The sequence below is a fragment of the Hyperolius riggenbachi genome, chromosome 5, assembly GCF_040937935.1.
Source record: "Hyperolius riggenbachi isolate aHypRig1 chromosome 5, aHypRig1.pri, whole genome shotgun sequence".
Taxonomy (NCBI): Eukaryota; Metazoa; Chordata; class Amphibia; order Anura; family Hyperoliidae; genus Hyperolius; species Hyperolius riggenbachi.
Genome location: NC_090650.1, coordinates 5,316,989 through 5,341,957, shown reverse-complemented (window position 1 = coordinate 5,341,957; position 24,969 = coordinate 5,316,989). Strand labels below are relative to the sequence as shown.

The window sequence follows — 24,969 nt, the reverse complement described above, 5'->3', positions numbered from 1 at the left end:
TCAGGCACCTCCCCCATCTGTGCGATGCTGATTGCGTTTTCAGCAATGCACTGTTACGTGATTTGCAGCGACATTAGAAGTACACAGATTGTCTGATGTCTCCATGCATGCGTTACGCTTCACTATGTAATCGCAACACACGGTTGCCGGCATTTCTTTCATTGTAAATGAACATTGAAAAGACTCCCAGTACAGCGCAAGTACCATGCATTGCTCCGGCCGCCTGCATTGCACGCTGCTCATTAGTGGGGGAGGGGCCTCAGTATTGATTTCTGGCATTTCTATGGGGGGAGTGTCTGGCACCCCTTTGAGATTCTGTCTCACTTCCTGCGATGTGTGCATGACTACTGGAACACTAGAGTGTGACGGGCAGGAAGTGTGTCATTCCTGCCACGCCTTCATTGTGTGGCTGCCAATATATGCAGCTAATATCTGACTCTTTCATGACCATCGGAGACTGGGAATATTCCAAAAATCTGCGGGGGGCTGTGACCTAAATTATCAAATCAGATGAAAAATCGGATTACTAAGTACAGCTGAGAGGAGCGCGGGGGGAGCGGCTGTGTGCCGGTGCCTGGCGGAGATCTTCAATCAAGGTCGCAAGATAAGAGCATGTTGGCGTGGGAGCATTTCCAAGTATAACTTCTTTTTATGGTGATTTAAGAACATTAAAGGGCCTTTTTTGTTTGTGGAACTCTTTGTGGAAATGAGTGAGGGGTACTATGTACCGCTATACTCATTTCTCCTGGGGAGGGGGGGGGGGGACATCTAAGGGTTCCCTTCTTTAAAGGGACTCCCAGATGCCACCATAACCCCCCCCCTCCTCCAGGGCGCGGTCGACCCCCACCTCCTCGTGGGGCACCGGAAGTGGGGAAGAGCCCCTTGTCCACGGATTGGACCAGGGCTCCGCCTAGGGAAGAGGGGGAGGCTTGGCCACCCCCTCTCCCCCATACCATGGGCCATGCGGCCTGGTATAGTCAGGGTGCAAAGCCCCACATAGCCGGGGCTCCACATTCTGGCTATCCCAGCCTGCACGAGAGACAAGTGGTTAAAGAGGCTCGGGAGGGGGGGACCCCACGTCATTTTTAATATTTCCCACATTTGAACATATACAGTATATACAGTATATCAAATACATTTATATTCATGTTGATACATTATCTGTCATTTTACTGCATTTAAATATAGACTTTTTTCCTATAACTTTACAGAGAAGCCGAGGTGGGTTTCTGCCATCAATATTAGGACACAGAGGCACATTCTGCATACAATGCCCAGCCTCTGTGTCCTCATAGTGCGCCCCCAGGCCCTCCCCCAGGCTAGCAACACACAGATTGTCGCTAGTTGGCTGTTTACCTTTCTGCTGCCACTCAGCGCCGCTCCCCCGCCTCCTGTACAGCGCAGCTCCCGCCTGTGTCCCCTCCCTCCCGCCTCCTGTATAGCACGGCTCCCGCCTGTGTCCCCTCCCTCCCGCCTCTGTAAGCTTCCTCCAATTGGCTTACAGAGGCGGGGAGGGAGGGGACACAGACAGGAGGCGGTGGAGCGGCTGTGAATGGCAGCAGAAAGGTAAACAGCCGACTAGCGACAATCTAGGTGTCACTAGCCTAGCGTTTTTTATATTGTGGGACAGCAGAGCGCAGGGAGGGCCTGAGGGCCCACTATAAGGACACAGAGGCTGGGTATTGTATGCAGAATGTGCCTCTGTGTCCTAATATTCATGTCAGAACCCCACCTCGGCTTCTCTGTAACATCAATTATCAAAAACGACAAGATCTTTTTGAACAATGTTTTCCTCTTGTTTCCTGTGTCCTCCTTAACATACCCTGCAAATGTGTTTTTTCTAGCATGTATGGTGGCTTTTGGTACTAAGCACTAATTATATATATATATAGTCATGATTTCGATTCAGAATTACAGATAATTGAATTTTAATCGAAACTGCGATTCGATATTTCGATTACGGTCAAATAGAAAGCGCATAAACTCGTAATCGGAACCACTTGAAGTTGAAACCTTTCCATTACGAGCTTCACTTTTGGGTACCTTTACTTACATGTTTGTGTGATGCTAGAAAGCTGTCCTTTCTCTGCTTTGTGAATAATGAGCCCCCAGATGGTGATTTGCTGTAAAGTGTCGTGCTGATCCGCAGGTCCTGCAGCTGGAGACGCTGGTGGATAATCTGTGGGTGGATCCCGTCACCGGGGACATATGGACAGGAGGACACCCCAACGGACTGAAGCTGGCCAAGTACAGCGCGGCGGACCCCCCGGGGTCAGAGGTCAGGATGGGGGCTTCTCGGGGGGACATGGAAATATTTTATAATTATCTCTACCCTTACAAGTCAGAGGGATGGATTAACCCTTCTCAATCCCCAGCACCCAATTTCTTTCAGAGTTGGAGGGGGGGGGGGGGGTGATAGGGAAAAAGGATCAGTCGCAGGGATCTGGAGGCTCTCTAACCATGGATAAACCACAAAGCAAACCGCCACTCAATGAACTGTAAAAATACAAAACCTTTATTGATTCAGATAACAGAGCCCGGAGAATGACTGTCACAGGAGCCCTAGTGGCTGACCGCACTTAGCCTTCTAAACGGTGCCAGCGCACGGATCGTGCGAACTCTGGTCGCAGTCAATGCGCAGGAACCGTTAAGAATTAGCCGCAGACAACCCAGAAGGGGGCCTGTGAGACACGGGTAATTACAACGTACACACGATTCCACGGTGTCTGCCACCACCACTGGTATGGGCCAGTGGACCCGATTTACTGACTGACTAGTCCTGCGAATAAAACGGTTAAACACACGGTATTCTGTCTAGCCAACAACAAACAAACAGTAGCGTATCTTCAGAGACCCGGGATCAGTTCTGTGTGTGCTGATAAGCAGGGTAGCGGAACAGTGAATGACTTGGAGGAAGTCTTTTATTCACAGCAATATAAATAATTAATATATACAGACAATTATTAAAATCAACAATTATTAAAACAGTAATAGCCAGTATAAAAAATAAAAGAAGGGAGAAAAATACTTAGTTCCTGGAAAGATGTCCTTTAGTGGGAAAACTTGTAAAGTTCTTGGTTTTTAATCAAAGTTCAGAGTTCAGACCAGGTGGATGCCAGCATATCCTCAAGCTGGCACCGATGAGTTCAAGATGTTTTCAGGGTGGAGGACTCTCTTTCCCAGGCAGCTTATTCACTTTTAATGGAGCTGAGATCAGAGGCGGGCTTCCAGAGTCGGCCCCCAGGCCGGACTATGGTAATCACATCTGGGCAGGGGCTTTAGCAACCTCATAATCATGACATGTTCCCTAGGCAGACCTGCGCGGCCGGCACACAAATAATAATTACATATTCTCGATCCCCAGAACCTACCGATTAATATGATATCAAACATGGGCATGTTTGCATGCCCGGTTAAAAAACGGTGGAATTCCCAGAGATCTGGTTATGCCAGTGGCCCAAATTTAATATCAAAACACTCACAAGATCCGGACCAGCAGAATGATATAACTTCCACATTTCTCACCTGAACGGTATTGCTTAAACATGCTCAAAATCCTAAACTCCATGCTTTCTCATGTGGCTCCGGCCGGTCTGAGCAGAGCAGATTTTTGAATAGCCCCCTGCTGGGAGCTCATCCTGTCTTTCCCAAAAGGCAGAGTGAGTTCTCTGCTGGCTAATTAACATCTAGGTGTCACCTGGTTCCCAGAACAGAAAGGGGAATTGTGCCTTCCACAGGGAATATGTCCAAGCTAATTAACACCTCCCCCAGGCTCTTACTCAGCTAAGACAGATCCCCCAGCTGTTTCTAGGCAGAGGGATACTACACATCAAATCTTGGTCCTATTGATCTGAAGCGCAATCGATGCAGAGAATCGAGTGCGATCGCTTTTTCTTCACGGGCGGTTCCAGGACGCGTCTGCGGCCCCGCAACCGTCCGTGACAATGACATCCCCAAAAAACATCCAACCCCCCTAAAAGTCTAGCACTGGGCCAGGCCCGGCTTTACCTCAGAGGAGCCTATAGGCACAGATCTCCTGCCACCCTAGACTCCGCCCTCCATGCATGCAGGCCCGGATTTACATCACAGCAGCCTATAGGCACAGATGTCCTGGCACCCTAGACTCCGCCCTCCATGCATGCAGGCCCAGATTTACATCACAGGAGCCTATAGGCACAGATGTCCTCCTGGCACCCTAGACTCCGCCCTCCATGCATGCAGGCCTAGATTTACATCACAGGAGCCTATAGGCACAGATGTCCTGGCACCCTAGACTCCGCCCTCCATGCATGCAGGCCTGGATTTACATCACAGGAGCCTATAGGCATAGATGTCCTGGCATGTTAGACTCCGCCCTTCATGCATGCAGGCCCGGATTTACCTCACAGGAGCCTATAGGCACAGATGTCCTGGCACTGTAGACTCCGCCCTCCATGCATGCAGGCCCGGATTTACATCACAGGAGCCTATAGGCACAGATGTCCTGGCACCCTAGACTCCGCCCTCCATGCATGCAGGCCCGGATTTACCTCAGAGGAGCCTATAGGCACAGATGTCCTGGTACCCTAGACTCCGCCCTCCATTCACAGTAGACTATAGGCACAGATGTCCTGGCACCCCACACTCCGCCCACCATTCACAGGAGACTATAGGCACAGATGTCCTGGCACCCTAGACTCCGCCCTCCATTCACAGGAGACTATAGGCACAGATGTCCTGGCACCCTAGACTCCGCCCTCCATTCACAGGAGACTATAGGCACAGATGTCCTGGCACCCAGACTCTGCCCTCCATTCACAGGAGACTATAGGCACAGATGTCCTGGCACCCCACACTCCGCCCACCATTCACAGGAGACTATAGGCACAGATGTCCTGGCACCCTAGACTCCGCCCTCCATGAACCTACAACCCCCCACCGAACCGCACCACAAGTGTGCTGGCTGGACCAGGTGTCACTTATCCCTTACTTCCCTTGCCCGACATAGGTGGCTACAGGTGCCTCTTGATGTTGAGGGTGTCAGGAACCGGCCCGCGGCACGCCTGCGTATACGGTTCCCGACTGCGGGTTTGACCAGATTAAGCGGGGAACAGCCTTATTTAAGCTACAAACAAGGCTGGAACCCCTCAAACACTTCCCACTGCCACCACTAGCGTTGCTAGACACGTTCACTCAGCTATTGAGTGCTCAATACGCAATCTGCGTTTTCGTATTTGGGTCAGCTTTGCGCTTAGGCCAAATACGGGAACGCCACGCACCCACACACACACACAGTTGCAATCTTACACTGTCGTGAAGCAAAGACCCACTAACAGTCGTTCCGAACGATACAGTTAGCCACTCTGCTGTCGCTACTCGCACTGGCGTTGTTCGTACGTTGGGTCAGCTGCGCGCTTAGGCCAACGTATGACAAATGCCCCCACCCACAATGCAATTACAATTTCATACGGTAGTGTTGCTCAAGCGTACAATTAGGCATGATTTTATACACGGTTACACTTCAGTCTCTTCTAGGCTATGAGTGTTAGTTTAGTACGGCAGAAGTCAAACTTATTAAATAATAATTTAATATTCTAGAAAAACATAGAACAATGCAGAACTTAATATATACAAAAAGATTACAAAAAGACAAAGTAAAAAAGTTACACAATTAAGAGTTACAAAGATACCACACACGGATATTTGCGTAAAAATAAACGGGGGAAAAAAGAACGTTACCAGCTTAGGTTAGAACGTTGTTTGACGGGAGGACGCCGGTTCGACCAGGAGTCGCGATCCTCCCTAGCTATTCGCTACCTCCGAGAGAAGACAGTCACTAGGCATCCGCCTCTGCTTTTTATACTCTGAGCTACGCCTGTAGGCTGCAACTTCCTTGGGGAGGGGAGGAACTAGGTTTTAATTAAATCTCAGACATATTCCATTTCCAGGTAAAAGTCCATACATCAAAGATTGTGAAGTGAGCCTTTCAACTCCAGGTGAAAACTTGATTACGGCTTTTTCCTGTCTCAGTTCTCAGACATAAATGGGATTTCCAGAGATCCACATACATGAAAAGGGTACTATAGCACCTCCACTAATGATTTAATTTCCACAGGTAAAAAATGGTATCAACAGGACCACCCATTTCTAATAGCCTGTCATGTACATTTCAAACGTTCCTGTGTTAGTCTCCAGACTCTGGTCCTCTGGCTTTGTGTATTGAGACAATGGGCCGTCTCCTGAGTTCAAACAGTCAGGCAGATAATCCCATTAGCACTCTCAGAGGAACTGCATACAGACTCAAAGCACCTGATATGGTCAAGACAATCACCCATTTCCTTGCCCCAAGCAACTCAAGGTAACCTGCTCCCTTCTGGCAGAAAAAAATGAAAGAATATGTTCCTGTTATCCTTAATATCATCAGCACCTCAATATATCTCCACAGAGGGTACATCTGGCTACCTAATACTAAGTAGCTAGAGGTGCCCCCAAGTATTAACCCTCCTGGCGGTCTATTAGAAACCGCCAGGGGGCAGCGCAGCACTATTTTTTAAATTTTTTATTTTTTGAACCATGTAGTGAGCCTAGGCATCCTTAGGTGCCTGTAGGCATGTGCCTACACTGCCTTATGGTAAATCCGGCCCTGCACTGGACTATAAACCAAGAAACGCTCCATGTGCGCCGACCACACTCACTCATACATCTCACACATCCATACACCTGGATTGGCCAATCCTAAATTGCATGTGTGTGGGTCAGAGTTGGATGCACAGATAATTGGCTCATAACAAAGTCCTCTATGTTTATAATAGGAAATATTTCTTCACTGCAGCACAGACTGTCTATCAGCTGGTTGGACTGAGAATCCAGGTATTCCGTACACTGATTAGTCCACAATGCTATTGACACAAATTATTCCGTTTCAGCTAAGCCTCATAGCAATGTCCATCCACTGAACCAAAAGTCGACTGTAATTGCAAACAGCCGATTTGCGCTAGCTCTCTGCTCAGCATGATGTCATCACAGCGTGCAATGTTACCTTTCTGTTGTGGCTTCTTTCCAAGTGTGCCAGTATAACCGTGCCACGGCATCCCGCAGCTAACAGGTACCTGTTTGTGGCGATGTCAGAGTTTTCTTAGCTGCAGTGAATTCAGCATCATTACTTCTATGTGTGGTCGCTCATGGCTGCTCCTCCAGCCTCCACAACACGACCACATACACGTTACGCCCACTATGACGGGGGCTTCCTCAGTGTGAAAACCCTGTGGTTGCTCTCTAACCCTGACTGAAGATTAGCAGGTGACCCAGCATCAGTGGGGTGGGGCCAACTCATGCATCTCCGCCCCCTTGCACATGCGCCATGCACCACACTGCCTGCAGCAGGGCCGCTGTTAGTGCATCACAGGGGGGAGAAGTGCATGGCGCACAGGGATTCTGGTGCCCGGCCAGGGGAGCCCTACCATCAGGGCCGGATTTACCATAAGGCAGGGTAGGCACATGCCTACAGGCGCCTGATGATGGAAAGCAGCTCACTCCCCTTCCCTAGTGCCTCCTTCCCGCCTTCCCTATGAATCCTGATGAGAGTGTAAATGAGAGGTTACTCACCCTGCTCTCCGCATTCCACTGATGAGTTCTCCCTTTAGTCAGGGGCACCTCTTGCTATTTAGTACTAAGGTTCCTCTAGGTATACTAAGGGGCACCTGTGGCTACCTATGACAGGCAAGGGAAGTAAGGGAGAAGTGACAGCTGGGACAGCCAGCACACTGGCAGTGCAGTTCGGTGGGGGTTTCTAGATTCATGGAGGGCGGAGTCTAAGGTGCCAGGGCATATGTGCCTATAGGATCCTGTGATGTAAATCCGGGCCTGCATGCATGGAGGGCGGAGTCTAAGGTGCCAGGGCATATGTGCCCATAGGCTCCTGTGATGTAAATCCGGGCCTGCATGCATGGAGGGCGGAGTCTAAGGTGCCAGGGCATATGTGCCTATAGGATCCTGTGATGTAAATCCGGGCCTGCATGCATGGAGTGCGGAGTCTAAGGTGCCAGGGCATATGTGCCTATAGGATCCTGTGATGTAAATCCGGGCCTGCATGCATGGAGGGCGGAGTCTAGGGTGCCAGGACATCTGTGCCTATAGGCTCCTGTGAAGTAAATCCAGGCCTGCATGCATGGAGGGCGGAGTCTAGGGTGCCAGGACATCTGTGCCTATAGGCTCTTGTGATGTAAATCCGGGCCTGCATGCATGGAGGGCGGAGTCTAGGGTGCCAGGACATCTGTGCCTATAGTCTCCTGTGATGTAAATCTGGGCCTGCATGCATGGAGGGCGGAGTCTAGGGTGCCAGGACATCTGTGCCTATAGGCTCCTGTGATGTAAATCCGGGCCTGCATACATGGAGGGCGGAGTCTAGGGTGCCAGAACATCTGTGCCTATAGGCTCCTGTGAAGTAAATCCAGGCCTGCATGCATGGAGGGCGGAGTCTAGGGTGCCAGGACATCTGTGCCTATAGGCTCTTGTGATGTAAATCCGGGCCTGCATGCATGGAGGGCGGAGTCTAGGGTGCTAGGACATCTGTGCCTATAGGCTCCTGTGATGTAAATCTGGGCCTGCATGCATGGATGGAGAAGTCTGGGGCGCCAGGACATCTGTGCCTATAGGCTCCTGTGATGTAAATCCGGACCTGCATGCATGGAGGGCGGAGTCTAGGCTGCCAGGACATCTGTGCCTATAGGCTCCTGTGATGTAAGTCCAGGCCTGCATGCATGGAGGGCGGAGTCTAGGGTGCCAGGACATCTGTGCCTATAGGCTCCTGTGAGGTAAATCCAGGCCTGCATGCATGGAGGGCGGAGTCTAGGGTGCCAGGACATCTGTGCCTATAGGCTCCTGTGATGTAAATCCAGGCCTGCATGCATGGAGGGCGGAGTCTATGGTGCCAGGACATCTGTGCCTATAGGCTCCAGTGATGTAAATCCACCCCTGCCTACCATGAAACAAAGTAAAGCACATGAAGGCACTTATCAGGCACTTGACCCGAGCTGCAAGTTCCGAGTAGGCCCCAGTAGGTTTTCCCAGTATGGGGCCTAGAATTTTCTGATGGCGGCTCTGGCCTGCAGTAATAATATAATTGGGAGTAGCGTCTTTTTTTGAATAAACAGGAAAAAGAAGAAAAACCTTCCAATCCTTTTTTGGGTCATCCACTTCACCCACTCACAGACTTCACATACAGTATATAGAAAGGTCTACAGGAAAAAAGTTCATACAGGATCTTTTTGAGTACAAAAATATCAAAAACTTTATTGACACAAAATTGCAAAGGGGTTCATTAAAAGTATCTCTGTAAGAGGTTCCTTGCGGATTCCTCCAATACAGGACAATAGCAATAATAAGAACTTTGTGATGAGGCAACGACACGCTCGTTTCGGGCACACAAGGCCCTTCGTCAGGCCAAATTGCACAAAGTGCTATCTGTTATTCCTGTGGACAATACATGGTAAAGACACCAAGGGAGCAAGGAAATCATGCATATTGCACGATCCTAATGGTGGACAAGGTATATGTCCAATGTATCCAGCTGCTAGTATAGGAGTGCTATACTTTATTTTTCTGTGGTCCTTTCTCTATATATATGAAGGCTCTGGCCTGCACCCTCATCCATTCCGTGCAGAGCCGCTTATAAACACTTAAAGGGACACTTAAGTCAAACAAAAAAAATGAGTTTTACTCACCTGGGGCTTCCAATAGCCCCCTGCAGCTGTCCGGTGCCCTCGCCGCCTCCCTTCGATCTTCCTGGCCCCGCCGGCAGCCACTTCCTGTTTCAGTGACAGGAGCTGACAGGCTGGGGACGCGAGTGATTCTTCGCGTTTCCAGACACATTAGCACCCTCTATGCTGCTATATGGTATATGATATATGCTATGGCAGCATAGATGGCACTATTGTGGCCAGGAACGCGAAGAATCACTCGCGTCCCCAGCCTGTCAGCTCCTGTCACCGAAACAGGAAGTGGCTGCTGGCGGGGCAAGGAGGATTGGAGGGAGACGGCGAGGGCACCGGACAGCTGCAGCGGGCTATTGGAAGCCCCAGGTGAGTAAAACTCATTTTTTTTTTTGACTTAAGTGTCCCTTTAAGGTGGAGGATGAAATGGAGCCAGTGGAAGCCGCAGGGGGTGGGCTGTCAGATCCACAGCTCCACATAGAGAGTTCCATTAACTTTTTGCATAAGTAAATAAAATATTGAAGGTTGGGAGAGGTTACTGTACATTCACCTTTAATCCCTTTAATACTTAGCTTCCCTTTACAAAACCCAGTCATGGCCATACTAGACTAATGCGTGGATCAGGCAAGCTCTCGCTATAATTCTACCAAATTTTCTCTCTCACAGGTTGTGCGCATCCAGAACATTCACTCTGATGATCCAGTGGTGACTACCGTATACGCCAATAACGGCTCCGTCCTGCAGGGGTCCTCGTCTGCTGCTGTGTGGGAGAACAAGCTGCTGGTGGGGACAATCTTCCACAAAGCCCTCTACTGCCACCTGGAGTAACTGTTCTGAGGGTGCGGCACATGTCAGGGGTGTTGAGGCGGGACGGCTGTAGGCGGGAAAACCTTGTAAATAATTGTTAATTTATAGCTTGTATTTATAATGCGATTTGCAGATTCAGAGCCGGTCTCCAGAGGAGTAATCATTGGAACAGAGGCGCTAGTAGAGATTAAAATATATTAAAACCAGAATAAAAGGGAGGTGCTGGAGGACCTACCTCTAGGTAATGAGAATCAATGGGTCTAATTTCAAAACAGCTTTATTTTTACATATAAAAAGTCCACACATGACACGTTTTGTGGGATAATCCGCTTCTTCAGGCAAAATACTGGACTATTTGACAGAGGCGCCAAGTACACTTCTTTGGAGAAACAGTTACTCCAATATTTTGCCTGAGGAAGCCGCAGTGCTGGGCCGAAATTACACATTAGCGTAATTACGCATCGTAATTCACTACAAATGCACCGTAAGCATTACGTGTAAGGTTACGGTATTACACGTAATTAATTACACGTAGACCGTAGGTTACGTTATTACGCGTAACAAATTACGCGTAAGACAGTAAACTCCTATTGAAATTACACAGTCTGCCGTAATCGCGTAATATTACGCTCCCGTATAATATAAAAAAGCCGCCGACTTTAAGGGTTAATAGCAAAGCCCCCTTAAGTGCTAAGAGCCTCAAATTTGGAGAATATGTTAAGGAGATCAGAAGGAATAAGAGGAAAAAGTTTCAAAGGAAAAATATATACATTTAAAAACCCGCCGACTTTAACGGTTAATAGCAAAATTTAGGAACACCAAATTCCCAGGGTATATTAAGGGGATCAGTGGGAATAAGAGGGAAACATTTTTTTTCAAAAAGACCTTATAGTTTTTGAGAAAATCGATTTTTAAGTTTCAAGGGCAAAAATGTCTTTTAAATGCGGAAAATGTCATTTTTTTTTGCACAGGTAACAATAGTGTATTATTTTCATAGATTCCCCCAAGTGGGAAGAGTTTTACTTACTTCGTTCTGAGTGTGGGAAATATAAAAAAAAACGACGTGGGGTCCCCCCTCCCAGACCTCTTTAACCCCTTGTCCCCCATGCAGGCTGGGATAGCCAGAATGCGGAGCACTGGCCGCGTGGGTCTCTGCACCCTGACTATACCAGCCCGCATGGTCCATGGATTGGCAGCCAAGCTTTCCCCTCCCCCTCTGAGCCCTTGTCCAATCCAAGGACAAGGGGCTCTTCTCCACCTCCGATGGGCGGTGGAGGTGGAGGCCGCGATTTCCGGGGGGGGGGGGGGGGGGGGGTTCATGGTGGCATCTGGGAGTCCCCTTTAAAAAGGGGTCCCCCAGATGCCCACCCCCCCTCCCAGGAGAAATTAGTATAGGGGTACTTCTTGTACCCCTTACCCATTTCCTTTAAGAGTTAAAAGTAAATAAACACACAAACACTTAGAAAAAGTATTTTAATTGAACAAAAAACATAACCACGAAAAAAGTCCTTTAATATTCTTAATTAACCATTAATACTTACCTGTCCCTTTAAAAGCCAGTTCCCACGCAATATCCACGGAAATTGGCTAATCAGTTACAATGTACTTTGTTACTTTGTAACTCCACCGCACCCGACGTCACTCGTCGCTCACCCGCCGGCCGCCGCATACACTAACGCTAAGTCCCCGCCGGCTCCCGCCGTCCATTCCGCCCACACCTGTCACCCATATACATGCTGGCACCCATGGGTGCCAGCATGTATATAGGTGACATGTGGGAGAGGCGGGGAGGGCAGCGAGAGCCGGCGGGACTTAGCGTCCTGCACGGACCCGACAGAGCTCTGAGCTATATAGCTCAGAGCTCTCTAAGCATCTTTGTATTTGGGCTCCAAGGAGCCCCATTGGTCCTTAGCAGACTTTAAATCAGAAGGAACCCCATTGGTCTGCTACATGCTAGTAGGAAACTACGCGTAAGGCAATAACGTAGCAACCTGCATTACGGTATTCTTACGCGTAATTGCGTAAGGGCTATGCGTAATTACAGACATGAACCGTAAATAAATGTCTACGCCGTAAGCGTAATTCCGTAATGCGTAATAGCGTAAAATTACGCGTAATGATCCGTAAGCGTAGTTTTTTCCATTACGCCCAGCACTGGGAAGCCGATTGTCTCGCGAAACGCATTGCATATGGAGTTTTTCTGTGCGAAAATAAAACGGTTTTGAAATTAGACACATCATTAAGGATGATCAGAAATGCCTATTTCAGATTCAGCGGAAATTTCGATTCAAGCCAATGACAATTTCCATTTTTCAGCTTTTCCGATTTTCTGTTTTCCTAATTTTCGATTTTTGAAGGAATATTTTATTTGTCTTTTTTTGCATCAAAGAATTAAAAAAAAAAAAAAAAAAAATAGGAAAAATGGAAATTGGAAAAACGGAAAATCAGTCTTGTGATTGGTCTAAAACTACCGTGGTGATCTAATTTTTGCAGAAAAAAATCTAAATCTGCATTCTCTTATTGGTCCAATGTTTCCGAGTTCTGTGATGGGGAGAAAATTACCAGGTTGCAGTAAATCAGATTTCTGCGGAATTACGATTTCTGTTTTCCGATTTCCATTTTCAGAAATGCGTTAATTTCAATTCTGCGGAATCTGAATTTACATCCCTACTGATTATGTCCAACTACCCGGAGGTAAGTCCTTCACTACCTCACCTGAACTGCCTTAGAACTCAAACCCACTAGCAGTCATTTTCCTAAGGGGCACAGTCACAAAAGGCGCTGCGCAATAATGGCGCGCGGTGATGCTGATAATGGCATCTTGCTACTAAAGTTATGTAACATTCTAGAAATGTCCTGAAACATTAAATAACTTTAGTAATAAGATGTCATCAGCGGTATCTCTCATAGATTACCTGGTCCCAGCGATCCCGTCTTTTCTCTACTTCCTGTTTAGTGTGCTGGACTTCTACAGCCAGCCAATCACCGTGCAAGGACTGAAGCCGCATGGTGATTGTCTGGCTACCGGACTCATTCTAACTAAGTAGGAAGTGATGAAGATGCGGCTGCCCCGGAGCAGTTAAAGAGAAACTCCGACCAAGAATTGAACTATATCCCAATCAGTAGCTGATACCCCCTTTTACATGAGAAATCTATTCCTTTTCACAAACGGACCATCAGGGGGCTCTGTATGGCTGATGTTGTGGTAAAACCCCTCCCACAAGAAACTCTGAGGACCGTTGTACTCCTGGCAGTTTCCTGTCTGTGAACCTTGTTGCATTGTGGGAAATAGCTGTTTACAGCTGTTTCCAACTGCCACAAAAGCATGCAGCAGCTACATCACCTGCCAACAGTAAAAATGTCACCATGTAATAAATGTCAGAATGTAAATCAGGGATTTAAAAGATTTTACAATGGGCAAACACTGACTAAATCATTTATACATAATTATTGTAAAAATAAAGCACTTTTTTATTATATTGTTTTCACTGGTGTTCCTCTTACAAACTCCTCTGCCTGCTCTGCTCCCACACTGAACTCTCCCTCTACCTAAACCTAATTGCTCCAGCCCCCCCCCCTGCATACCCCCCTCCCCCCCCCCCCCCCCCCCCCCCGCTGCCTAACCCTTAGTACAAGCTGCGATTTGCAGCAAGGAGATTAAATGATGGTGCCCAATAAATAGCAGGAACTAGACGCCCACCATTTATCACGCCCACCATTTATCCAGCGCCATAATTTAATCTTATTGCCGCTAACATTGGCTTGTATTATTGCTGCCTATTGCAGCGACATTTGTCCTGCGCCATTTTATCTGCTCCGTTTTCTAAGCGCTTAAAGAGAACCAGAGACGAAGCACCCTCTTGTATTTTACCTTATAAATCAGTGGGAACATGACAGTAAACACCTAATCTGCTCTTTGTATCATTGTTCTCTGTTTAATCTGACTGTTATCACCTCTGATAAGAATCCCCGACTGAGCACTCAGTCTAGCTTTGCTACGGAAAGATTATAGCTGAGTCTGTCTTCTCTGGTGTCTTTTCAAGCCCAAGCCTGCCCCCTTGTGGCTCTGCTATAATGACTCAGCTATAATCATTCCCAGCAAAGCCAGACTGAATGCTCAGTCCGGGATTCTTATCACAGCTGATAATAGACACTTTTAGCAGTGAGGATGAAACAGAGAGCATGGTAAGTGTTTTCTCTAATGTTCTTACTGATAAATATGGTAAAATACACAAGGGTGCTTCCTCTCTGGTTCCCTTTAAATGGGCATTACAGTGAAATATAAGCTCTTGGGATTTCCATAATTGTAAGTTTCTATTAGAAGGAGCACCACATATTAGAGGTTGCTTTTGTTTACAAAGGTCATTAGTATAATTTATAGCTCAGATACAGATCCTGTGTCCCATCCTCTTGTCAGCCCAGAGCAATGTAATGGCTGGTACACACGGGGGACCGTTGTAGCTGGTCGGTAGCACACACGGGACGCGCTCACACCATCTCGGCGACTGCTCCGCCTGTGCGACCGCTGTCTACACGTCTCTGTCCAAAGGCAGAGACGCGGCGGAAGCTGTCGCCGAAGGTTCGGCCCCTGCCGGAAACTCCATTCACAAGAGTGTGGATAACTGTCACTAGTCCGCATACACAGGGCGGACTAGCGACAGTTGCAGAGACAGAAGTCGCTGCGCGATTGAACTTTCCAATTGCACGGCAACTGCTGTCTCCGGCGACAGTTCGGGGTGCGCGCCTCATACACACGGGCGACCTGTCGCCGCAACATGCGCGTGCCACGTGTTTGTGGCGACAGTTGTAGCCCGTGTGTATGAGGTCATAAGTCCATTCTCGTAATGCTGTAAAAGGTGTTAGGTAAATAAACAGGCAGCCTGTTTATTTACCTAAGACATTCCAAAGCGCAGTACTTTCTCCTGAATGAACTTGCACTCGGAGGACGGGCTGTGAGCTGACGGAGAGGAGAAAGATATCAGCCCTAATCACGCAGCCAAGCTTCTCATGCCTTGGCATAGCAGCATCTGTACCTGGGATATAAATTATCCATATTCACACAACCGAAAAAATATACCAGGGAAATAAAGTCAAACACAGGGTCACTAATGACCAGCCCTTTAAGTACAAATATAGGAGTATTTAGCTCCACATTATTGGACCTAGTGGTCAGTGAAGGAAGCACAGCTTTAATCGTGCCTAACAGGATTCACAAGTTAATGTATAAAAGCTCTAGTGTGGAGGTCTTGGCTTATCCCCCACAATAAGACATCTAATGTGGTGTAGATATTCCACATAGAGGTTTAGAACCCTGCTGGTATAGGCGACGGTTGTAGCCACTAACATTCAGTCAGCTGTCGTATAGACTGCTAGCAGATGCTGCCTGTAGTCAGTACAAATAATCACCTACATAGGCAAACGCAGGGGGGGATTACAGCTGCCCAGAATCCCCCCTCAGATCAGGGCCAGTACAGTGTCTGGGGACAGGCACAAGTTCTGCAGCTCACAGCCCCGCCCCCTTTCTTTCCCTACTACAGTTGATTTTTGGATGGAGCAGCAGCGTGTGTACAGAGCATGGAGCAGCTCTGGGGAATTTAGCAGAACACAGGGCTGCGCTCATACCTGAATCTGTTGTGTGAATGCTTCACTTTCGGCTGTCCTCATTACTATCTGTATCCAAACTGCTCCTGATCGATCCCAATGTCAATCTGGAGCAAATCAGGCATTTGGGAAATAATTGTCAGATCCTGTCAGTCGGACGGGAAATTGCATTACGTGTACCCAGCATGTCGTACCATATTATTATACTGTATTGTGTGTGTGGCTGAGGGAGACCTTTTAGGAATCCCCTCCTTGAAAATCCTGGGTTTGCCCCATATACATATCAGGAGGACATATAGAGGAGTGATAGTGCTATTTACTAAGTGATTGTATAATGTTCTTTAACATGTTTCACCCTACGGCTTTTGTAACCTCTCAGAGCAGCTCTGACTTGGGCTATTTGCTCGGGACATTTTGCTGGTGGGGGGTGCACTATGCTCATTGTATATATGTATAGCACTTTTTGAAAAAAACGTAGGGTGAAACATGTTAAAGAACATTATACAACCACTTTGTAAATAGCACTATCACTCCTCTATACGTCCTCCTGATATGTATATGTAGGTGATGGTCTGTACTGACTACAGGCAGCATCTGCTAGCAGTCTATACGACAGCTGACTGAATGCTAGTGGCTACAACCATCTCCTATACCAGCAGGGTTCTAAACCTCTATGTGGAATAGCTACACCACATTAGATGTCTTATTGTGCGGGATAAGCCAAGACCTCCACACTAGAGATTTTATACATTAACTTGTGAATCCTGTTAGGCACGATTAAAGTTTTGTTTCTTCCACTGACCACTAGGTCCAATAATGTGGCGCTAAATACTCCTATATTTGTACTTAAAGGGCCGGTCATTAGTGACCCTGTGTTTGACTATAAATTATCCAGATGACCTTTGTAAACCAAAGCACCGACTAATACGTATTGCTCTTTCTAATAGAAACTTGCTTTTAGGGAAATCATAAAATCTTACATTTCACTGTAATGCTGTAATAGATAGCGGAGATACCGCCGCAGAGGCAAGCGGCATGGTGGCTATCTCCGCGTATCAGCCGGCGGCCTCTGCCGCGCAGTTACATGCTGGTGCTCTGCCTGGTCCTTCTATTGCACATAGATTGAGGGCTACGCGCGCACGCGCCAGGCGACAGGACCTTTATGCGAATAGGAGGGGAGTCAGCTGATCTGCCAAGTCAGCTGACTCCAACGGTACTTTGGATTGGCTAAGTGATAGGGGCGGCGCTGCGGAGCATCTCTGTATATATAGTACTAGTATGTCAGTTGCCCCGTGTCTGCTGTTGCGAATGCTAACGTGTTAGCGCTCAGACCTTAGTCAGATCCCAAAGTGTGCTAGAACCAGCTGGATCTGGGGATCCACACTTAGCCAGATTCTGTTGATAGCTTAAATTACTAATTGCATTGTATTATCTGTTATGACCTTCTGCTTCCTTTGACTATTCTCCTGCTTGTTGATTCTGTACCTCTGCCCATCTGATTACTGTTGCCGACTCTGCCTGAACTTGACACTGAATCAGCCTTCTGTCTTTGTACTTTATCTGTCCGTACGTTGCCTACTCTGCTTGTCTGACCTTCCTGTCCTCACCAGTGGGCCTAGCCACTGGTGAGGGATCTGTAGTAGCCTTCACCTACTTCTCAGGTGAAGCTCAGCTGCAGCACTGTCTGTAACACCTGCTCCTCAGGTGTCCGCTAGCTGCAGTATAGTCTTAATCACCTGCTCTTCAGGTGATCAGCCTTTGCAGCACTGTCTGTAACACCTGCTCCTCAGGTGTTCACGAGCTGCAGTATAGTCTTAATCACCTGCTCCTCAGGTGATCATCCTTGCAGCTCAGTCAGTGGTCCCTGCTCCTCAGGTGTCCACTGGCTGCAGTCTAGTCTTAATCACCTGCTCCTCAGGTGATCATCCTTTGCAGCACAGTCAGTGGTCCCTGCTGCTCAGGTGTCCACTGGCTGCAGTATAGTCTTAATCACCTGCTCCTCAGGTGATCATCCTTTGCAGCACAGTCAGTGGTCCCTGCTCCTCAGGTGTCCAGTGGCTGCAGTACAGTCTGAATCCCCTGCTCCTCAGGGGATCCTTGGCTGCAGTACTGTCTGAATCTCCCGCTCCTCGGGAGATCTCCTCTTCTCATTACTGTTGCACCAAACACAATCTCACATTGGTTGTCCTGTGTCTGGCTATACTAGCATTATTGGTGATTCTGCAGATCACCACATAATCAGGTATAGCATTTGTATTATTGGTGATACTGCAGATCATCAATAATCAGAAAATCTGTTTTGCTGACACCAATCGTTACAAATTCCCCTTTAAGTGGGATCACACTCATAGCATTACATTAGCAAGAGCTTTTCACATCACAAACCGCTCAGAAAAGAGCTGCTAGAGGGTTCCAGGTCTGAAATATATTTGAATCTTTGAACACAGAGAGCGACTTGGTAACCTCAGTATAGTCGGGTTTATTCTCTACCTGCACAGTGGTTGCCATTGAGGTCACTATGAGTATTACTCTGTTACAGTTATCTGAAATTCGTTCATCATCATTGACTACACACTACATTGGGCTCTCGACTTCCCATTTCTGTCTCTACAAGCACTGACTAGAGGAGCTTGCAATCTATTAGCAACCTCATATCTCTCCCACCACAGCTTCCTGTTAATGATGTACAGCAGTCAGAGCGGATAGCTGGGAGAACAACATTGTCCAGCAAGAATGCAGAGTGTCAGATTCCGTAAATCTCTGAGTACCACTTTATGAAGAACATGCACACTCCATGTAGGCTACATGCATGCACACTCCATGCAGACAGGGGGGTGCTGGGGTTTTGACACAGGACTACAGCTCTGCAAGGGAACGACTTCTGCCACAATACAGTCTCTAAAGCCGGCCATACACAATGCAATCCGTTCATGGGATATAATGATCGATTCAATGGTGACATCAGATGAGTCACTGGATCAAACACGGTTTCTCTTCCTCCATGTATCTCACAGCTCCTCCTCTGTTAGTAGAGCTGCTGATCGACACAAGGATCCCCCTCTTCACTTGGATGCTTCTATTTGGGCGGCGTCTCTTGAGAGTTTTGGGCGGAGTCACGCTGCAGTAAATGAAGGATGTTTCTATTGTCTTTTTGTATCTTGTAATGATTGATTTTCTTAATTGCTTTTTAACTTGTGACCAAAGTGATTTGTATGATGTGAAGGAAGTAAACCAGTTCTGACTGTGATTCCCACGTTTGTGTATTCACTGATACGGGCGGGATCTCTGCTAAGCCCACAAAGGCCAGAGTCTTGGGTAGCTGATGCTCAAGGGCGTGGCTACACTTTGAGAAGAGGCAGCTTCATATGGAAGACAAGCCTGTAGATAGAAAAGGGAGGCTGCTAAGGGGGAGCAACAAATGGCAGAGGAGGGATGCTGCTCAGAGGAGCTGTACATGACAGAGAGAGCGGGTCTGCTGTACATGGGTGATACACATGGAAGAGGGGGCTGCACATGGAATGGTAGTGGCTGCTGTATATGGGTGATACACATGGAAGAGAGGGCTGCACATTAAATGGGAGGGGCTGCTGTACATGAATGTTACACATGGAAGGGGGGCTGCATATGGAATGAGAGGAGGCTGCTGTACATGGGTGTTACACATGGAAGAGGGGGCTGCGCATGGAATGGGATGGGGCTGCTGTACATGGATTGTTACACATGGAAGAGGGGGCTGCACATGGAATGGTAGTGGCTGCTGTATATGGCTGATACATATGGAAGAGGGGGCTGCACATGGAATGGGAGGGGCTGCTGTACATGAATGATACACATGGAAGAGGGGGCTGTACATTAAATGGGAGGGGCTGCTGTACATGAATGTTACACATGGAAGGGGGGCTGCATATGGAATGAGAGGAGGCTGCTGTACATGAATGTTAAACATGGAATAGGGGGCTGCACATGGAATGGGAGGGGGCTGCTGTACATGGATGATACACATGGAAGAGGGGGCTGTACATGGATGTTACACATGGAAGAGGGGGCTGTACATGGAATGGGATGAGGCTGCTGTACATGGGCGTTGCACATGGAAAAGGGGGCTGCACACAGAATGAGGGGGCTGGTACACATAGATAGGACAAAAGAAGTTTGGCCTAGGGCTGGAAAAAGCATAAATCCGGCCTTGGATACAGGGAGATTGCCGAGTACATACATTACTTTTGGAGAAAGGGCGTTTATCACTGCTCAGCACCAGCTATTGGATCTTCCACCAGAAAAGGTTGTTACATATTTACATAGTTACATAGTTATTTTGGTTGAAAAAAGACATACGTCCATCAAGTTCAACCAGTATAAAGTACAACACCAGCCTGCTCCCTGACATATCCCTGTTGATCCAGAGGAAGGCACAACACCAGCCTGCTCCCTCACATATCCCTGCTGATCCAGAGGAAGGTACAACACCAGCCTGCACCCTCACATATCCCTGCTGATCCAGAGGAAGGCACAACACCACCCTACTCCCTCACATATCCCTGCTGATCCAGAGAAAGGCACAACACCACCCTACTCCCTCACATATCCCTGCTGATCCAGAGGAAGACACAACACCAGCCTGCTCCCTCACATATCCCTGCTGATCCAGAGGAAGGTACAACACCAGCCTGCACCCTCACATATCCCTGCTGATCCAGAGGAAGGTACAACACCAGCCTGCACCCTCACATATCCCTGCTGATCCAGAGGAAGGTACAACACCAGCCTGCACCCTCACATATCCCTGCTGATCCAGAGGAAGGTACACCACCAGCCTGCTCCCTCACATATCCCTGCTGATCCAGAGGAAGGCACAACACCAGCTTGCACCCTCACATATCCCTGCTGATCCAGAGGAAGGCACAACACCAGCCTCCTCCCTCACATATCCCTGCTGATCCAGAGGAGGGCACAACACCAGCTTGCACCGTCACATATCCCTGCTGATCCAGAGGAAGGCACAACACCAGCCTGCACCCTCACATCTCCCTGCTGACCCAGAGGAAGGTACAACACCAGCCTGCTCCCTCACATATCCCTGCTGATCCAGAGGAAGGCACAACACCAGCCTGCTCCCTCACATATCCCTGCTGATCCAGAGGAAGGCACAACACCAGCCTGCACCCTCACATATCCCTGCTGATCCAGAGGAAGGTACAACACCAGCCTGCTCCCTCACATATCCCTGCTGATCCAGAGGAAGGCACAACACCAGCCTGCTCCCTCACATATCCCTGCTGATCCAGAGGAAGGTACAACACCAGCTTGCACCCTCACATATCCCTGCTGATCCAGAGGAAGGTACAACACCAGCCTGCTGCCTCACATATCCCTGCTGATCCAGGGGAAGGCACAACACCAGCCTACTCCCTTACATATCCTTGCTGATCCAGAGGAAGGTACAACACCAGCCTGCTCCCTCACATATCCCTGCTGATCCAGGGGAAGGCACAACACCAGCCTACTCCCTTACATATCCTTGCTGATCCAGAGGAAGGCACAACACCAGCCTGCTCCCTCACATATCACTGCTGATCCAGAGGAAGGCACAACACCAGCCTGCTCCCTCACATATCCCTGCTGATCCAGAGGAAGGCACAACACCAGCCTGCACCCTCACATATCCCTGCTGATCCAGAGGAAGGCACAACACCAGCCTGCACCCTCACATATCCCTGCTGATCCAGAGGAAGGTACAACACCAGCCTGCTGCCTCACATATCCCTGCTGACCCAGAGGAAGATACAACACCAGCCTGCTCCCTCACATATCCCTGCAGATCCAGAGGAAGGCACAACACCAGCCTGCTTCCTCACATATCCCTGCTAATCCAGAGGAAGGCACCACACCAGCCTGCACCCTCACATATCCCTGCTGATCCAGAGGAAGGTACAACACCAGCCTGCTGCCTCACATATCCCTGCTGTCCCAGAGGAAGATACAACACCAGCCTGCTCCCTCACATATCCCTGCAGATCCAGAGGAAGGCACAACACCAGCCTGCTCCCTCACATATCCCTGCTGATCCAGAGGAAGGTACAACACCAGCCTGCACCCTCACATATCCCTGCTGATCCAGAGGAAGGCACAACACCAGCCTGCTCCCTCACATATCCCTGCTGATCCAGAGGAAGGCACAACACCAGCCTGCACCCTCACATATCCCTGCTGATCCAGAGGAAGGTACAACACCAGCCTGCCCCCTCACATATCCCTGCTGATCCAGAGGAAGGCACAACACCAGCCTGCACCCTCACATATCCCTGCTGATCCAGAGGAAGGTACAACACCAGCCTGCCCCCTCACATATCCCTGCTGATCCAGAGGAAGGCACAACACCAGCCTGCACCCTCACATATCCCTGCTGATCCAGAGGAAGGTACAACACCAGCCTGCTCCCTCACATATCCCTGCTGATCCAGAGGAAGGCACAACACCAGCCTGCTCCCTCACATATCCCTGCTGATCCAGAGGAAGGCACAACACCAGCCTGCTTCCTCACATATCCCTGCTGATCCAGAGGAAGGCACAGCACCAGCCTGCACCCTCACATATCCCTGCTGATGCAGAGGAAGGCACAACACCAGCCTGCACCCTCACATATCCCTGCTGATCCAGAGGAAGGCACAACACCAGCCTGCACCCTCACATATCCCTGCTGATCCAGAGGAAGGCACAACACCAGCCTGCTCCCTCACATATCCCTGCTGATCCAGAGGAAGGCACAACACCAGCCTGCTCCCTCACATATCCCTGCTGATCCAGAGGAAGGTACAACACCAGCCTGCTCCCTCACATATCCCTGCTGATCCAGAGGAAGGCACAACACCAGCCTGCACCCTCACATATCCCTGCTGATCCAGATGAAGGCACAACACCAGCTTGCACCCTCACATATCCCTGCTGATCCAGAGGAAGGCACAACACCAGCCTGCACCCTCACATATCCCTGCTGATCCAGAGGAAGGCACAACACCAGCCTGCTCCCTCACATATCCCTGCTGATCCAGGGGAAGGCACAACACCAGCCTACTCCCTCACATATCCCTGCTGATCCAGAGGAAGGCACAACACCAGCCTGCTCCCTCACATATCACTGCTGATCCAGAGGAAGGCACAACACCAGCCTGCTCCCTCACATATCCCTGCTGATCCAGAGGAAGGCACAACACCAGCCTGCACCCTCACATATCCCTGCTGATCCAGAGGAAGGCACAACACCAGCTTGCACCCTCACATATCCCTGCTGATCCAGAGGAAGGTACAACACCAGCCTGCACCCTCACATATCCCTGCTGATCCAGAGGAAGGTACAACACCAGCCTGCTCCCTCACATATACCTGCTGATCCAGAGGAAGGTACAACACCAGCCTGCACCCTCACATATCCCTGCTGATCCAGAGGAAGGCACAACACCAGCCTGCACCCTCACATATCCCTGCTGATCCAGAGGAAGGCACAACACCAGCCTGCACCCTCACATATCCCTGCTGATCCAGAGGAAGGTACAACACCAGCCTGCTCCCTCACATATCCCTGCTGATCCAGAGGAAGGCACAACACCAGCCTGCTCCCTCACATATCCCTGCTGATCCAGAGGAAGGCACAACACCAGCCTGCTTCCTCACATATCCCTGCTGATCCAGAGGAAGGCACAGCACCAGCCTGCACCCTCACATATCCCTGCTGATGCAGAGGAAGGCACAACACCAGCCTGCACCCTCACATATCCCTGCTGATCCAGAGGAAGGCACAACACCAGCCTGCACCCTCACATATCCCTGCTGATCCAGAGGAAGGCACAACACCAGCCTGCTCCCTCACATATCCCTGCTGATCCAGAGGAAGGCACAACACCAGCCTGCTCCCTCACATATCCCTGCTGATCCAGAGGAAGGTACAACACCAGCCTGCTCCCTCACATATCCCTGCTGATCCAGAGGAAGGCACAACACCAGCCTGCACCCTCACATATCCCTGCTGATCCAGAGGAAGGCACAACACCAGCCTGCACCCTCACATATCCCTGCAGATCCAGAGGAAGGCACAACACCAGCCTGCACCCTCACATATCCCTGCTGATCCAGAGGAAGGCACAACACCAGCCTGCACCCTCACATATCCCTGCTGATCCAGAGGAAGGCACAACACCAGCCTGCTCCCTCACATATCCCTGCTGATCCAGAGGAAGGTACAACACCAGTCTGCTCCCTCACATATCCCTGCTGATCCAGAGGAAGGCACAACACCAGCCTGCACCCTCACATATCCCTGCTGATCCAGAGGAAGGCACAACACCAGCCTGCTCCCTCACATATCCCTGCTGATCCAGAGGAAGGCACAACACCAGCCTGCACCCTCACATATCCCTGCTGACCCAGAGGAAGGCACAACACCAGCCTGTTCCCTCACATATCCCTGCTGATCCAGAGGAAGGCACAACACCAGCCTGCACCCTCACATATCCCTGCTGATCCAGAGGAAGGCACAACACCAGCCTGCTCCCTCACATATCCCTGTTGATCCAGAGGAAGGCGAAACCCTTACAAGGCATGGTCCAATTAGCCCCTAAAGGGAAAAATTCCTTCCCGACTCCAGATGGCAATCAGATAAAATCCCTGGATCAACATCATTAGGCATTACCTAGTAATTGTAGCCATGGATGTGCACCAAAACTGCCAGAAGATGGCGCCAAATTCCACAACCAGAAAGCCTGATACAGCAAGCTGTGTTCCTACAGTATATCTTGCAAAAGTCATAACAATTCTCACATTTTTTTGTAAATATTTTATATTTTTTCATAGGACAACACTGCAGATGTAACACTGTGAT

At 49.1% G+C, this 24,969-nt stretch overlaps 1 protein-coding gene across 1 annotated transcript in view; it reads left to right on the top strand.

The window, feature by feature from the left end:
- LOC137517960 (serum paraoxonase/arylesterase 2-like) overlaps window positions 1-13,973 on the top strand; it is a 43,560-nt gene extending 29,587 nt beyond the window's left edge. The window contains exons 8-9 of the mRNA XM_068235048.1: window positions 2,150-2,278; window positions 10,356-13,973. Coding sequence (XP_068091149.1) covers window positions 2,150-2,278; window positions 10,356-10,517 — 291 coding nt within the window. The 3' untranslated portion in view covers window positions 10,518-13,973. The remainder of the gene's footprint in view (window positions 1-2,149; window positions 2,279-10,355) is intronic.
- Window positions 13,974-24,969: the final 10,996 nt, after the last annotated feature.